This window comes from Penicillium bovifimosum (genome assembly GCF_028826915.1).
Source record: "Penicillium bovifimosum strain IBT 22155 chromosome Unknown utg000001l_segment0_segment0, whole genome shotgun sequence".
Classification (NCBI taxonomy): Eukaryota; Fungi; Ascomycota; class Eurotiomycetes; order Eurotiales; family Aspergillaceae; genus Penicillium; species Penicillium bovifimosum.
The window spans coordinates 2,123,563-2,139,972 of record NW_026622710.1 but is presented as its reverse complement, the minus strand read 5'-3'; the positions used below and the strand labels follow the sequence as shown (position 1 = coordinate 2,139,972).

The following is a 16,410-nucleotide window of genomic DNA, read 5'->3' as shown; positions in this document are numbered from 1 at the left end:
CTTTATTAGATAGTCTAAGTCTGACGTCTGTCAACTAGGTAGGAGAAGTGCGAGGCTATACAAAGATCTTCAACAGTGAATCAACACTTGGAAGGTCCAAGGATGTACATGTCAAAACAGTTCTAATCTACAATACCTGCCGGCAACAGAGACACATAGTCCAATGGAGCCGGCTCATTTCCATCAGGCTTGCCAACAATCTTCAAAGTGTCACCTTTGTGGATCTTGACGTTCCGGAATGTAACGCGAGACGCCGAATGGCCATCCAAAAGGGTAGAAGGCGTGTGACTCAAGGTGTCCTCGCCATTGCCAACCCATTGACCAACTTCCCGATCGTTCAGGTAAACCTTCCACTCTGCTTTACCACCATAAACATCATAGTAGTTGACTGCGAGATCGTACTTGCCAGAGGCAAAGCCGATTCTGGTTGAGGCAATACCGGCAGTGGTGTTAGACGTTGTGACAACAGCGACGGTGCCAGAAGCCATCTCGAAAGGAGTAACGTCGTAGGCCTTGTAGCCCTGCAGCTTCATGTCCTCAGCTTCGATGCGCCATGGATGGTGGCCAACCCGCTTGGCCTCATCGGGAATTCCAGAGAGATTGTAGTAGAAGTCATTGATTGCGTCTCTCCAGACGATCGAATGGCCACCCTGGTAGTCCAAGAAGCGTCGGACGTGGTTGAATCGCTCGGTGTCAATCTTGCCATGCAGTGATTCCCATTGTGTGAGGAAGGTCTGGGCAGTCTCGGCACCGGTGTAGTGTGCATCGTAGAAGTGCTGAATGACGGTCTTTCCAGATTTCAAACGATGAGTGTAGTTGACATGGTGGAACCACAAGAGCAGATTGTCGGGCGTTGTCTCGATGTTTTCATACATGGCTGCGACCTCCTCTGGGTACTGACCGGAGTAACCAGTTCCGTTTGAGACGGTACGGTCCATTCCGATGGAAGTGTGGTCGGCTCGGGTCCATTGGCCCCAGCCATTGTTGTCTTGGGAAGCAGGATTGGGACCATAGTGAGTGTAAAGAATGTCGGTCAAAGTCTGGATGCCCAAGTTTCCGCTGTATTGTTCATAGGCGGGCCAAGACTCCATGGACATGCGGGTGATAGTGTCGACCACCTTGCGGTCCAGGCCGAAGGTCAGTCTGATCCAGTCTTTCAGAACTTCCTCGGCATCGTCGGCGGGGTTCCAAGCCAAGCGACCGTAGGCGTAAAGATTGGACATGGACAGATGGCTACCAAGCCAGGTAGTGTTCGTACCAACGTTGACGACAGCCGCGGATCCACCCAGCTTGCGGTTGAATCGCTTACCAGTCATGATATCGCGAACGAGCGATGGCTTGTGGTCGACACGGAGGTCAGTGTCGAAGATTTCCTTCCAGAGGGGGGCAACGTAGACCAAGTGTGACTGTTGTCCGAGGTATTCTTGCGTGACCTGCAGTTCAATGGCCATGCTCGTCTTGGGTAGATTGGCAAACAACGGCGAAGCTGGCTCGCGGACTTGGAAGTCAATAGGGCCATACTTGATCTGAATGACGACGTTGTCATCAAATTCGCCATCCAATTTCTTGAAAAAGTCAACAGCAGCCTTTGCACGATCATCCGTCCAGACATTCTCGTCGAGCTGATTGTAGACAAATGCACGATACATCACAATGCCACCATAGGGTTTGACTTCCTTGGCGAAAAGGTTCGCTGCATCTGCGAGGGTCCTGTTGTATGTCTGGGGTCCGGGCTGACCCTCCGAATCGGCCTTTACAAGGTATCCAGCCATGTCGGGGACCCGCTCGTAGATCTGAGCTGTAATCTTCGACCACCACTCGATGACAGATGCGTCAAGGGGATCGAAAGTGCTGAGTCCGCCGAATGTCTGAGGAGACGCGAAGTTGAGAGAGAGACCAACTTGGATACCGTATGGGCGGAAGACATCAGCGATTTGAGCCACGCCGTCGAGGTTCTCGGGGGTCAAAATGATAGGATTGGCGTTGACATTGTTGATAACTACGGCGTTGATCCTGACCGAGGCCAAAAGGCGAGCGTATTCGCGAACGCGAGTTAGGTCTTCAACGGTCCGGTTTTTCTCGAAGAAGATAGAGGGGCCGCCAAATCCGCGTTCAATGCTTCCGTCCATGTTATCCCACTGATTCACCCAGCGGATATTTGCGGCGGGATTGGATGCGTAGGAAACCTTGGTGAAATTGCCCTGTGCAAGCATTGAAAGGTATTCAAAGGTGCCGTAGAGTGCACCCTTCTCATTCTGTCCAATGATCTGAACGTTCTTACCCTTGGTGTTGAGCCAGAAGCCATCTTCTTCCAATTCAGGTACACCATGCACGGGGCCACAATGCTCGCGATATTGGTCAAGTGTACCAACGACAAGAGAGGATGATTTGCATTTGGTGTGTGACACTTTCACATGTTTCCCATAGACACCTTTCAGACCATTCTGTAACTCTGTTCCCGCAACGTATACGGGGCTTGTCTCAGTCGCATTGAGGACGGCAATGCTCGAAGGGAGGCTGGAATGGCAGTGACCTGAACAGGGTAATGGTGCATATCGTAACCAGCCGTCGAGGCCATTCTCGGCGGCCACAAAGCCTAACGAGGCGAGGAAGAGGAGCGCACGCATTGGGGGCGAAATTCAGGAGTGGTACCTAGGGCAATCCCTCACAGCAGGTCCATTTACCTTTATATCGATCTGCGCGCGACTACTGGATGTAGCACATACCAGTACATCAACTTGATTGACGGAAAAATTTCAGGCTAAATGAGCTATTTGTTCGAGCCAAGCAGGATGCATATACAGCCTGTACGTACTTTCCCCGCAAACATTGCGGATGCCTCTCTGTGGGGTTGACTTGGCATAGACGACAGGGGCCAATTCTAAAGCCAGGAGCGCTTATTAGCCTGTTGATTATTGCAGGGTTGGGTTTGGCGTAGTCTAGTTACCAACAATGGGGTGGGATCGGCGTCAGGAAGCCCGATATTGCTATATCAGGCATAGACTGAAATGTTAGTTAGCGTGGAGACGGGTAGAACGCCGACATTGCCGAGATATGTAAAGGAAATTGTGTATGAGACTTTAGCCTATTTCTAGAGATGACGGTGTCTGAAGACAAGACCAAAGGATCAATGAAGCGGCCACTAGACTTGGCATACTCTTCATGTAAGATGTGCTTACGATGAGAACAGGAGTTCACAATTACATGTGTTCGGGAAGATTTCCGTTCAAGAATGGTTCAAGATTCTATTTTTTCTAGGCTCGCAACAGGACGACACACTTAAGCCTCACGGCTCAGGATGTCGGAGTCACCGGCATCGAGGATAGCCATGGCGGAGCAGCGGAAGAGCTTACCGCAGGCGGTACCGAGCTCAATCTATATGGCGAGTTAGTTAATTCGCTCTCCGGGACGCCTTGCGGTGATCCCTTCGCAGAGCAACTTCACTCTCCGAAGTGGTAGTTTTGACCACTTCTTCTCAGAGTAGTGGAGCTGGCTCCGAGGTGCAACAGCCGATTTTTCGGCTGCCGCCAGGAAGGGAAGGGGAGTGAAACGTACGTTGTTGCCGTTGAAGTGGTGAACGGGGGTCTTGGCGAGCATGGCGTAGTACTCAAGCTCGGACTTGCGCAGAGGAGGGCAGTTTCCGGAGATGAGGACCAGCTTGGCCTTTCCGGAGCGGAGAGTCTTCATGGTGGACTTGGTACCCATGGTGACTGGAAGATCATTAGCGAAATTCAATATTGTGCGATAGGGCGACGACGAGCTTACCCTTGCCAGACTTCATCACAAGCGCCAGGCGCGAGGAGAGGGTATCACCGGACTTCTTAGTCTTGACCATTTTGAATGTTAGGGGGGTTGGCTCGTAAGAAGTGTGTTGGATGGATGGCTACGGGAAGAGAAATTTCACGCAGATGAAAATTGAATAAGTGTGGAGCCGCGAGCGAAAGCCCTAACCCCACGTGATAGTAGCACGTGACTAGTTATCACCGCCTCATTCTGCCAGCAGGACCGGAGTTTTTTTTAAGCTCTTGACTGCGGGGTTTGACTCACTCGGATTTCTAATTGCTGTGGACACACCTTGTTCTCATCTTTGGTTCTTCTTTTTTTCTTTTTTCCAGTTCGCTTCCTCTTCTGTTTTTCTTAATTTCTACACGATGGCTGAAATCAGCTGCGCAGATACTGCGAAACTCCGTCAGTCAAACCCCCTCGTTCTCACTCATGTCAAATGAACCGCTACTAAATCCCGTAGAGAGAGTCGATTCGCAACCTGAGAACCCCTATGCCAAGCTGATCGAGGAACAATCCATTTCGATCATCCCTTCCTTCAAGCTTGAATCCGGTGTCACCCTTTACAATGTCCCAGTCGCATACACCACGCGGGGCACGCTCGCTCCCAGCGGAGACAATGTGTTGGTGATCTGTCACGCCCTCAGTGGCAGCGCCGATGTCGCCGACTGGTGGGGTCCTCTTCTCGGTGGACCCGGTCAAGCATTTGATGTCTCACGATTCTTCGTCGTTTGCCTGAACAGTTTGGGTAGCCCGTACGGAAGTGCAAGTGCCGTGACCTATAAGGATGGTAAGCCTGAGAATGGCTACTATGGGCCTGAATTCCCCTTGACGACCGTCCGTGATGATGTCAACATCCACAAACTGGTTTTGGATGATCTTGGGGTTAAACAGATCGCCGCGGTGGTCGGAGGATCCATGGGTGGAATGTTGACCTTGGAATACGCGTTCTTTGGAAAGGACTATGTGCGAGCTATTGTGCCTATTGCCACTTCGGCGCGCCATTCCGCATGGTGCATCAGCTGGGGTGAGGCGCAGAGACAGAGCATCTACAGCGATCCTAAGTACGATGATGGCTACTATGCATTCGAAGACCCGCCATCCACCGGCCTCGGTGCGGCTCGTATGTCAGCACTCCTCACGTACCGCAGTCGCAACTCCTTTGAGTCCCGCTTTGGCCGCAATGTACCGGATCCAACGAAGCCGCGCAACATCAATGGCACCGAAAAGCTGCCTACTCCCCCGAACGAGCACTGGGCCATTCACAATGATGGACACCGCGGTGGAGTCACCTCTCGCTCGCAGAGTAGACAAGGCTCACCGGCCCCTATCAATGAAGCCGAGGTTCAGTTCATGGACCCCCAGTTCTCCGGCACGAAGACCTTTGCGCCAGAAGCCGACACGAAGCCGAAATTGACTGCCTCTGGCCGTCCTCGCCCACCAACATATTTCTCTGCGCAATCCTACCTTCGTTACCAGGGTGACAAGTTCGTGAAGCGATTCGATGCCAACTGCTATATTGCCATGACCCGCAAGCTCGATACGCACGACGTGTCCCGCCGTCGGGGTAATGCTAGCGCCGATAATGAGGATTCGGTCCATGCAGCCCTCGGACGGATTGAACAGCCAGCTCTAGTCCTTGGCATTGAGTCGGATGGTCTTTTCACCTTTGCAGAGCAGCAAGAGATTGCCGCTGGCATTCCCAACTCTCGACTCAAGCGCATTGACAGCCCGGAGGGTCACGATGCGTTCTTGCTTCAATTCGAACAAGTCAACCGCCACATCGTCGAGTTCTTCCACGAAGTTCTCCCCGATATCATGGCGAAATCCGGCGACGAAGCCGCCGCTGTTGCAAGTGTCACTAAACTGACAAAGAGCAGCACCTTCGGTGAAGCCGAGGTGGAGGACATCACCGCTTGGTAAAGCGATGATTTCAAAACAGTATTGTTAGGCGCAGGTTTGTCTGCAGCCATTCCCATGCTCTAGTCTGGGTCCAGAATCCCGTCCTGGGATCCGCGTCCTGAGCAGATGTCATGGTGTATTAGGGGAAGTGGGTTGCCGTTCTTTTTTCCGTTCCGCCAGTCAGGGAGATGAGCATCCAACTGTCTCTCCCGTCTCTCACTCGGCTTTTGTCCTTGTCCGAGAAGACTGCCAAAGAAGCATCCAACTGCTCTCCATCAGACCCGCCTCTGGGTCGACTCTCCTTGGAGATTCCCGCCAGGGGTGATGGGTCTTTTCGATATCCATAGATACAGGTTGTATTGCCATAAGCATTATAACGTCTGAACATAGATGAAAATTATATTACTGCACATATTTGCTACATAGAGGGAGGCTGATTTGGTGGATCTGCGTTCGATGGGCCGTGATTGGAGAGGCTGTGTTCTATATATAGGAAGTAAACAATGGATGACCTTGCTGGCCTGTCTGTACACGCCTTAGAGCACCATGAAAGGCATACTAGTAGCAGAGGGGTTATTGCTTAGATACTTTACAGACATCGAAGATACCTAGTAGCTATGAAATCCTGGAGGTGGACAGAAAGTACATTGACATGACCTCAAATCCATAGAACTACATTAGCCGCCAGCCCCAGAGAGATGAGACGATACATATCAAAGGACACGAATAGGCTGAAAGGAAATCCAGAAAATCTCTCATCCTCGCAAATTCAAACGCGCTTGTGGAGTCGATTGGGTGAAACGTAGACCAAAACACGAGGTATGTGAACTATACGAGCCACATACGAGCATCGCCACCCTAGGGCTTCAAATCGCCCCCAAAAGTTTCAAGAGACTGCTAGTAAAAGGGAAGAAGAGTGTCCGCACCTGAAGTTATGCAGAAAGATTATGCATACCAAGACTGGTGGGGTCAAAAATCAATACTGGCACGTCCGTCGGTTGCCTCAGCGGCTCAGCCCCGGACTAACGAATCCCAGCAGCCTCGCACAAATAGTAGAACGATAATCACCCCGGTGCCTCTGTCGTGCTCGGCTATGATGCTATCCCTTAACACGAAAGCGATATTGGTCACTGCGATCCAGAATCACAACCTTGTCCGATAGCCCCGCCGCCTCGACCACCCGCTTGAAGTCTTCCAGCGGACTCGCAAACACGTCGTAATCATCATAGTGGATTGGGATTGTAATGTCTGGCTGGATCAGCTGGATCAATTGAAGGCCCTGCTCCGCATCCATAGTGACCATCAACGCTAGCGGTTCCATGATTCTTCCCACTAGCGGAGATGGAATGGTCGTGCCGCCGAGATGGGCGAGCATCAGATCAATTTGTTGGCCTGCATATCGTTTGGGAATTTCGTGCAGGTCATCTACCATGAGGGTGTCACCTGAGATGTAGATCCGGTATCCACACGAGAATTCAGCAGTGTTATGGGTGCCGCTGCCTAACTCGAGCATCCAGCCGTTGGTTGGCGGAATCTTCCAAGTTGTTAGATGAATAGCCATCTAATTGAAACGGAAACGGCAGATAAAAATCTAGGTACTCACGGCGCTGACTAGTGCATTGAGCTTCTGTACCACTGAATTAGGAGGTATGTGCTGTCCGGGCATTCCCGTCACTCGCAATCGGGACCCTGTTGACCCTGCTATGCCTTCGATGTCGACATTCATCTGCTCGAATGGATCGAGTGCATGCACAGATGTGAAGGAATCCTCATTCTTAGAAGTAAGGTGCTCCTTTGCATGGGGTGTAGTTATGATCGGGAGATCACGTCTCAGTGAAGCCTCCACCTTTCTATCAAAATGGTCCCTGACAATATCAGTACAGGAGTCTGCCCAATGAGTTGCCCCTCAGACCTACTCATGATAATGTGAGAGAAGGACCAAATCAATTCGAGGTAATTCGTGCAGGTCGACAGCCGGTTCGGTCAGGCGCTTGCTTGATACGCCTGGGCCAAGATGAACATGGTCGCCCGCATGAAGGAAGTTGGGCTATTATAGTCAGCTTCGGAGTAGTCAATGTTCCAAGTATCAAGTGCTGACATCAGTCATAATCCGTAATCCAGCCCAGTGGGATGCTGCTTTACCACTTTGGCTCCAGGTAATTGTACCGGGATAGAAGTAGACAGTGGAAGGTCCCGAGTTGGAGGGTCATTCCTCTGCGGGTCAATTGAGATACTCTTCATGATCGAGTAATGGAGGAATAATTGGCATACATCTACACAGTAAGAGACATGAGGGAGGGGTTGAGCTAGTTCAATATGTTAGGTTGCTCGCTGCGTATGTATGGCGTCATCAGCGATAGTACAAAAAGGAAAGAAACAAACAAAGCAACAAATGTGCATTCTGGCAGACAAACATGCAGCCTGTGGCACCAAGGCCTCAACAGGTTGGGAATCTCGAAGCAAAAGAAAACATCAACTCGCGTTTGAACGCGCGATCACGTGGATAAAGGCCCTTACATACAAGGCCGGGAGACGTCAACTGACAAGGTGGGTCCAGTTGTCATCTGCAGCAGGCAGGATGCCCTGGCACTTTTCCTTGGCGAAATCTTTGGCTTGGCTATAGATTGTCAGATTTTGCGTCAAGACAAGGAAGATAATCATAGGGGACATACACGCTCCTCCCAGACCCGGCCGGGGCCATACTTCTTTCGCCACCCAGGAACCTTGTCAATAATGTCATCGAGGCCAAGTTTGCTGTTCGGTAGGGGTCCAATAACCAGGTTACCTGCAAACCACACGCTAACCTCCCCAAACACCACTTTGAGGTCGCCATGACGGTAAGCGTTCAGGATAGCATCACGGTTGACCATAGTGTCGGGATCAACAGACGCAGTATCAAGGTCAAGGATACTTTCAGGACGAACGACAGGCCTATCACGGTAACTATACTTCAGAATCTTGATCCTCCACAAGACATCAGGGTCAAGGTCAGCTGGCTCGTCAGGGTCGATCCTACGCTAGCATGTCAGCAGCTGGGCGGATGATGGTAGGGATATTATAATCCTTACGGAGGTTCGGACGGTGTACGCTCCAGAAAGTTATCGCGTGCCTTGGTGGCAATTTGGACATTGGAGCCTTTGGCAATCATATCGTTGTATATAGAGATCATTCTGTTTCTTTCACTGAATAAAATAACGATTAGCTTAGATCCCACAAGCCATGTGTCATACGTTAAGGCATAGCATACCCCACATAATCACGATTGAAGATAGCGCGCTCCACATCCTCCTTGGGATACTTCTTTAGCATCTCATCCACAGTAAGTCCCTTTGAAGGCGTTGCGGGGGTGCTGTCGCCGTTTGGTCGTTCTGCCATCTTTATTGGGAGAAATGGATCAACAGTATGGTCTCTGCCCTCTGTACGGCCTGGTGAGACAGAGAACAAGGATGAACAAGGAGAATACTGATAATATTTGACAGGTTTTTGATGAAATTCGCGAAAGCCTGACAATACACAAAGACGAGAGAGACGAGTTGGACGTAGAGATATCAAGATCGCTCTCCGAGTCTGGGTTTCTCCGACCTCCGCCCAAGTATGTACCGGTAATCGTGACGTGTCACATGAAATTTGAAGTACTGTTGGAGGCGCTGATGAAGTCGAATGCCTTGATCTCGACTGGCTGACATTCTCATAGCACTGCAGGCATTGCATCGTCACTGTATCCACGCCCCTCGAGCCAAGCTGGTCGATGGGAAGCCTTTGATTGGCACAATGGCAGTTCAAATGGGTATAGCCTTATAGGTCCTGAAAGGACATGGATTTAGATTTTCGAGGCAAAGTTGGTGGAATTAGTGCATGATCGGTTAGATCATCATAGATGAATCTCGACAATGCTGGCACTGCTAGTGCTTCGCTTCTCGCTCCTCAGTCTTCGATCAAAATCGGCTTACTGGAAGACAACCGCAAGCACTTGCACTGTGTGCAGACCTTGGAAGCCGTTATGAGCAAGGAAAGATAAAGTTGATGTGTACACTGTACACAGTAGAAGGTAAAGAAAGACTGTATACTGTAGAAATATAGATTCTCCGGATCTGATTGGTCGAGAAAGTAATTCTGCCGATTCTCACCGATAGACATCTAGAAATTTGGGGACATGCCACCATCAAGACAGTCACGTGACACGCACGCGGTACCCTCTATTACAGATAGCTTCGCTAACGCTCAGCAATCAGGATTAGCGGGAGTAGCAGCGGCCATTCCAGGGATGTCCGCAGTCATTTCCTTCATCTGGAGACTGGATGGGTTTATCCATATCCTACAGCTAGGAACCAGCACGCTGGATAGGAATAATGAATATTGGCCAAAGTGACACATGTATTGTGATAACGGTCGCATAGACTAGGTAAATAGTTCCCGTACTTTATCTTTCGACGTCTTAACTGGTTCTTGTACTAGTCGGAAGTGGCCAATGCGACGCAAAGCCAACTGGCCAAGCGAATAGGTGCCGGGCACGAGTGACTTTTGCTTCGTATCCACCAACGGTGCAAGCAGAGCCGCATTAGGACGATGTGAGACATCTACCCCACATGATGCCGGCCATTGTTCGAGTCTATCCAGATGCCGGTAGGTACTGGGGCCAAACCCGAGGAAGTGAATTGAGACAACCTTTCGGTTCTGACCGACAAGGGATTTGAATTTATTCTGAAGACAATTTAGCTAGTAGCCACGGCGTGGAGCTCATCACGTCCGCGCAGCGCTAATATGGCAAAATAGGCTATTTAGCCACGCGTCGGTTCTATTCGAAAGAGGCAATGGTTCAGATCTGATGTATCCCATCTTTTCAAGAAAAAGAAAATAAGCCGAGCTGATGAGTTCCCGAGGTTGCTGGTGGAAATTGCCTGGATAGCTACTTGTTTGTCTAATAGTATGAGTGTTCCCGAGGTCTGAATGCTTGTGTCTAGGGGGCTATTGTGGCTACTGTGGATCTGCATAGATGGAGTTATTCTTAGCGAGCTCTGAATGTTTGTTAAGAGGCTCAAGACTCGGTCCAGATCGCTCGAAAGTGGCGTAAAGTATTCACTTGAGTCAGTCGGACTCCGTAGTCCTTTGCATTTACCCCGGCGATGTTATATCTGTTCGGGAAAGGAAGATCAGACAGGTCATGGAGTCGATAACAATGGATTTAACAGTAAACTCCCCCTATGAACGTTGAAAACAAGACAAACGGAATAGAATAGGGGGGTCTAGACAGTCTAAGCGTTGGTCCTCTGTTGATCTCAGCCCCATTTGGCGTTAGTTATCTCGGATGGCTTAAGAAGTCTTGATATGCCGATGATCCAGCCCTAACCGTTTCATTTTCTTATTTGATCTTGTGATTCCGTTCCAAGGTTGGGCTAGATCCTATTAATTGTACCTGATCCCGGCAGATCGCTTATGCACTCTCTAATTAGTCGCTACGACTATCTACCAGGGCCACCCGGCCATGTCTTTTTACTCTTTAATGACTGGGCCCCCCGTCTGACACAGTGACGCTTGACAAATGAACATCTATCTCCAAGACATTTTCCCTTCTCCCTTTACCCCAGTGAGAGTTTAAGATATACAAGTCTCACATACAATGTGATTTTGGTCGACGTTGCGCGACATTCCCCCTCCACCCCGCATACCAGACGGTTGTACCGACAACGGTTGGGTTTATCTCTTCATTGCGATTGACATCACATAGCTCGGAAATTACCTGGACGTTGGTATCTGCGCATCAGAACCAGTTATCTGGGTTGCTGGGGACGTTTGGGTCTTCTAGAACCCGCATAACCGTTGGCTCCATTGTTTGTCTGCATACAGACTCCGCCCCTTTCTCTTGGATCACTCTTCGTCTCTCTTGACATCTCTCATCAATTTGGTTGAACTAAACCCATCCCTTCGATTGATACAAGACCATCGGAGAATAGATCCCACCCTGGGCGCCATGGAGCGAAAGCTATCAGCAAAGGCCAAGATGCGACGCCGTCTAACCTTCAGCCGAAGCAATTCGGAGCACACCAGAGACCGATCATTGACAGTCGTCTCACCTAGCGAAACAAGCCGACCGGACAGTCGTCCACGCTCAGCATCCAGTCCCCAGTCTCCCACGCAGGACGAGCCAACGTGGGACAGCAACCGCAACTCCAGCCGGGGTTACAGTTTCACGGACGAACCAGGCTACTTCCGCCCTGACTCACCGTTAATCGACCGCCAAGAGGTCGAAGAAGACCTCGAAGCTGATATCAAACATGCATGCGCTCTTCTATCCCACAGCATTGACCGCGGCATTCCCGCCGGATTGTCGTATCAAAGCGCCGTACCAGACTGGACAAACGGGAACAAAATCGCCGGCCAACCGACTGCCAATATAGCACCATCGTCTCTGGAGCAGGATGTTCCTCTCCTCTCGGCGCCCAAACCAACGGACCCCGGAACAGATAGCACCAAGAAACATGACTCCGGCGTCAGCATGAGCTTCAATTCTCCCGGCCAACAGAGGAGACCATACGGCAACAGCGTATCCGGCACCGATACACGCTTCTACAATAAACAATCCCAATCCCAATCCGCCTCACCACCACACAGCCTGGCAGCAACAATCGAAGAAGACTGGAAAAGATCCTACACTTCCAGTCTAGACCCATTCCCATACAGTCCACCCAACCAGCACAACAACTGGACAACAGACCCATTACTCGACAGCCCCGTCAGCCCCGTCAGCCCACCAAACGAACCCGAAAAACTCGAACCGGTCTGGTCCAACACCAGAACATCCCAAAACCACGCGAGCAACAAACCAGACCCATCCCCAATAAGCCCATTAGCCCCCAGCCTCGGCGAAGCAGGCAGAACCTGGCTACGCGCAAGCAAAAACCTCGAAGAAGAAAGGCCAAAGCCCTCAGGCCGCTTCTACAGCTCCAACAGCCGAACGATCACCGCCTCCGATTCTCGCCAATGGAAGGATTCCTGGGAAGAGCGCGTCCCAAGTCTCTATGGTGATGCCTCGATGGGTGCTGTGATGGGCAACGGGTCCAGGAATGGGAGTAGTTGGGGGGATGGAACTAAGACGCCGAAAATGGGTAGTTTGTCGACGGATGAGGACTCGTCTGGCGCATATCCGTACCGGGTGTGGGCGGGGAATGGACATGACCGTGGGATGTCGTGTGCCTCGTTGGGATTCGGCGTGGAGGATGGGTTTAAGCATCGGGAGAATGTTTATGTTGTGCCGAGTGAGAGGAGTCGGTGGAAGAAGGCTTCGGTTTTGTTTAGGAGGTTGGCTGGGTTAAGGAGGAGGAAGGGGGAGAAGAGTGGGAGTGCCAATGGGGATGGGGATGTGGTTTGTTAAGGGACTGTTTATGGGGTTGGAGTTTGGATTGGTGCATTTGGGATTGGAGCATTTCTTTTTGATTTCTCTCTGTATGGGCTGGGATAGGGCTTGTATTATTTTGTTCGGTTCTATGTAGATACCCTTTGTTTTCGTTCAACATTTACCATATCAGCAGGGGTCGAGTCTCATGTATTCACAGCTGTGTGTTAGTTTCTAATCCAAAAAGCATTCTTATCGAAACCTACAGTGTTCAAGATGGCATAGCTGACTGTATATCCACATAAGACATTTGCCTAAGCAAGGTGAACGCATTCTCAAAGTCGTAAGATAGTCCGTCCTAGACCAAGACAAAGCCCTAACCTACAAACCAAGCCAGAACCTAGTCCTCCCAACCTCAAACTCACCCCGCAACTCCTCATCCCCAGTCCCCGTGACAAGAACTTTATACAACCCCTTCTCAGAGATCCACTGCTCCCTCTCCTCATCCCACCAACTCGTCGCCAACTTCTTCTCAACAACCAACTCCACAGTCTTCCTCTCACCAGGCTGCAAGAATACCTTCTTAAAAGCCTTAAGCTCACGCACCGGACGCCCAACATCCGTCATCGGCGGCAAAACCCACATCTGCACAATCTCCGCACCAGCCACCTCTCCCGTATTAGCCACAGTCACCGAAACAGTAACCGGCTCCCCAGACTCAGCGTACTTAGCCTGTTCAGGGACAGTGTCGACATGCAGATCGGTACGCTCGAAGCTCGTATACGACAGCCCATGACCGAAAGCAAAGGCAGGCGCCACATCACTCTTCTCGTAATATCGATAACCGACGTAAATGTCCTCGCCGTAGAGGACGCGGCCGCGCTCGGAGCGGAAGTTCAGGTACGAGGGGTTATCCTGTAGGCGAACGGGGAAGGTAAGTGGCAGCTTTGCGGAAGGGTTGACGTCGCCATAGAGGACATCGGCGATACCGTTGCCGAGCTCGTTACCGCCGAACCAGGCTTGCACGAGGGACTTGGCTTTATGTACCCAGGGCATGGTGACGGGTGTGCCGGACTGGATGACGACGACTGCGTTGGGGTTTACGTCCAGGACGCGGCTGATCAGGTCGTCGCTGCCCGGGGGTAAGTGCATGTTTTGGCGGTCGTGGCCTTCTGTTTCCCATTCGAGGGTTAGGCCGGCGAAGATGACGACTTGGGAGGCGGTTTTGGCTTGCTCGACGGCCTTGGAGATGAGCTCTTCTTGGCTTACGCGGCGGCTGGCGCCGAAGCGGAAGCCGCCCGGTCCGAAGGCGACGATGCCGCGGGTGTCGAGGTCTGAGGTTGGGGCGCTGCCGAATTGGAAGAGGACTTTGTAGGTCTGGCCGGCGGTGAGCTCTTTGGTGCCTTTCTCTTCGATGGTTGCTGTGCCGAAGAAGGCGGAGCCTTGCTTTTGGTTCTTGGTGTTGTCGACGACGATTTCATCGTCGATGAGGAGGCGGCCTGTGCCGACGACTGTCACGCCGAAGTCGTAGACGCCGCTCTCCTCGGGGGTGTATGTTCCCTCCATATCAACGTAGTAGGTGTTGGACTTGATTTTGGGGTTGACGTAGTCCATCAAGAAGCCGGATGATTCGAGCAGGTGCAACTCGTCCACGACCTGTCGGTCCTCGCTGGAGTCGGGATGTTCATTGTAGACCTTGAAAATGAAGCCAGGCTTGCCGTCCGCGGTCTTCATCAGCGGACCAAGAAGCGGGAGATCCTTGTGAGAATACACGCCTTGGCTGAACTGGACCTCTCCTTCACTCTTAGCGGAGACACCATCGAACGGAGTGACGGTATAGTACGGAGCCAAGGACGCAGAGCCACCACCGGAATAGGCGGAAATCTTCGCGTTAGGTCCAATGACCAGAAGAGAGCTATCTTTCTTCAGGGGAAGGATATTGTCCTCGTTCTTCATCAGTACCACAGACTCAGCGGCGGCACGGCGCATCAGAGCCTGATCTTCTGGCCGGTTGAGAGCTTTCTCAGGTGCTCCCTCTGGGATACCCAGGGGCTCCACCCAGTTAACCAGATTGAGCACATTGCGCACGCGCTCGTCAAGCTGATATTGCGCCACCTTATTCGAAGAGACGGCGTGGGCAAGAGCCTCGCCACGCCAACGGGTCTTACCGGGCATCTCGATATCGAGACCAGCAATGACGGCATCAGAAACGCTGTAGGTACCAAACCTGAGAACCAGCGAAACATTAGTAACAATCACCTCAACCAAATCACTCAAATCAGAGGCAACTCACCAGTCACTCATAACAACACCCTCCCACCCCCACTCCTTTCGCAAGATATCATCAATAATAGCCTTATTCTCACTAACATGAATCCCATTAACCTTATTATAAGCCGTCATCACACACTTAGAGCGACAAATCCGCATAGCCAACTGAAATGGCAGCAAATAAATCTCCCTCAGCGCACGATCAGTAACAATACTATTAACCGCCAGACGCTCATGTTCCTGATCATTGCAGACAAAGTGCTTGAGCGTAGCAGCAACGCCTTTATCCTGCATCGACTTGCAGAAGTATCCAGCCAGCGTGCCGGAAAGCACACCGTCCTCGGAGAAAGACTCGAAGCCCCGACCGCCAAGCGGGGATCGTTGCGTGTTGATCGTGGGACCCAGGACGATGTGAGTGCCTTTCGCGATCGCTTCTTCGCCCATCAGTGAGCCGACCTCGGACAGCAGCTCGGTGTCCCAGGTTGCGCCGAGGGCTGTGGCGCAGGGGAAGCATGCTGCTGGGATGCCGTTGAAGAAGCGTGTGCCGCGGACGCCATTGGGGCCGTCGGACATGCGCAGGGCGGGGATGTTTAGGCGTGGAATTGAGGCTGTGTGCCAGAAGTCTTGGCCTGATGGGATGGGTGTTAGTTCTTGACCTGGTTCCATAGGTTCGTGAGGTTGTATGACTGTATTTACCTGCTGTGAGGGCCACCTTCTCGCCGAGGGTTAGCTCCTCGATGGTCTTTTCGACGTCGATGCGAGCCATGATGAATTGGAGTTTTTTTGGGTATGTATTATTTGGTTTTACCGCTTCCTCGTGTTCAGACGAGTTGCTCTAACCCCAATCGAGATTTATAGGAAACCGCTGTTGTTTCAAGCTTGATGTTAACAGAGCTATCAAGGGGGATTCGGTATGACAACCTGTCTCTAAGTACCTCACAGAACGGGAATGCTGCGAAGTAGAACGACCCCGAGACATTCTTATAATCCTGCAATGGCAAAGGAGAGTCAGATGGATCAAAGCAAGGCGTCCGATTGCGAACTTGACCCGTCTCGGCGGGGAAGCTGTCTTAGCTGTGGAGCGGTGCATATCCAATGACGTTCGCAATGTGAGCTGAGGAGTT

General features: G+C 51.4%; 6 protein-coding genes across 6 annotated transcripts; 2 read left to right on the top strand and 4 right to left on the bottom strand.

Annotated features, from left to right (window-relative positions):
- Positions 1 to 122: 122 nt before the first annotated feature.
- On the bottom strand, positions 123 to 2,627 carry aguA (alpha-glucuronidase; the record flags this gene model as incomplete). Its single annotated transcript, XM_056661560.1, has 1 exon — positions 123 to 2,627. One exon carries the CDS (start codon positions 2,625 to 2,627, stop codon positions 123 to 125), a length of 2,505 nt encoding a protein of 834 aa, XP_056526726.1.
- A 652-nt stretch (positions 2,628 to 3,279) lies between these two features.
- N7515_000815 (60S ribosomal protein eL30) lies at positions 3,280 to 3,835 on the bottom strand (the record flags this gene model as incomplete). The annotated part of the gene is made up of 3 exons (XM_056661559.1): positions 3,280 to 3,375; positions 3,556 to 3,710; positions 3,766 to 3,835. 3 exons carry the CDS (start codon positions 3,833 to 3,835, stop codon positions 3,280 to 3,282), a joined length of 321 nt encoding a protein of 106 aa, XP_056526725.1.
- Positions 3,836 to 4,151: 316 nt separating this feature from the next.
- Positions 4,152 to 5,706, top strand: met2 (homoserine O-acetyltransferase; the record flags this gene model as incomplete). The annotated part of the gene is made up of 2 exons (XM_056661558.1): positions 4,152 to 4,188; positions 4,247 to 5,706. The coding sequence occupies 2 exons, from the start codon at positions 4,152 to 4,154 to the stop codon at positions 5,704 to 5,706; spliced, it is 1,497 nt and encodes a 498-aa protein (XP_056526724.1).
- Positions 5,707 to 6,784: 1,078 nt separating this feature from the next.
- N7515_000813 (MBL fold metallo-hydrolase) lies at positions 6,785 to 9,060 on the bottom strand (the record flags this gene model as incomplete). Its single annotated transcript, XM_056661557.1, has 6 exons — positions 6,785 to 7,219; positions 7,289 to 7,550; positions 7,602 to 7,732; positions 8,358 to 8,697; positions 8,754 to 8,867; positions 8,933 to 9,060. The coding sequence occupies 6 exons, from the start codon at positions 9,058 to 9,060 to the stop codon at positions 6,785 to 6,787; spliced, it is 1,410 nt and encodes a 469-aa protein (XP_056526723.1).
- Positions 9,061 to 11,653: 2,593 nt separating this feature from the next.
- N7515_000812 (uncharacterized protein) lies at positions 11,654 to 13,054 on the top strand (the record flags this gene model as incomplete). The annotated part of the gene is made up of 1 exon (XM_056661556.1): positions 11,654 to 13,054. The coding sequence occupies one exon, from the start codon at positions 11,654 to 11,656 to the stop codon at positions 13,052 to 13,054; it is 1,401 nt and encodes a 466-aa protein (XP_056526722.1).
- Positions 13,055 to 13,396: 342 nt separating this feature from the next.
- N7515_000811 (beta-glucosidase) lies at positions 13,397 to 16,052 on the bottom strand (the record flags this gene model as incomplete). The annotated part of the gene is made up of 3 exons (XM_056661555.1): positions 13,397 to 15,242; positions 15,309 to 15,915; positions 15,983 to 16,052. 3 exons carry the CDS (start codon positions 16,050 to 16,052, stop codon positions 13,397 to 13,399), a joined length of 2,523 nt encoding a protein of 840 aa, XP_056526721.1.
- Between the last annotated feature and the right edge of the window lie 358 nt (positions 16,053 to 16,410).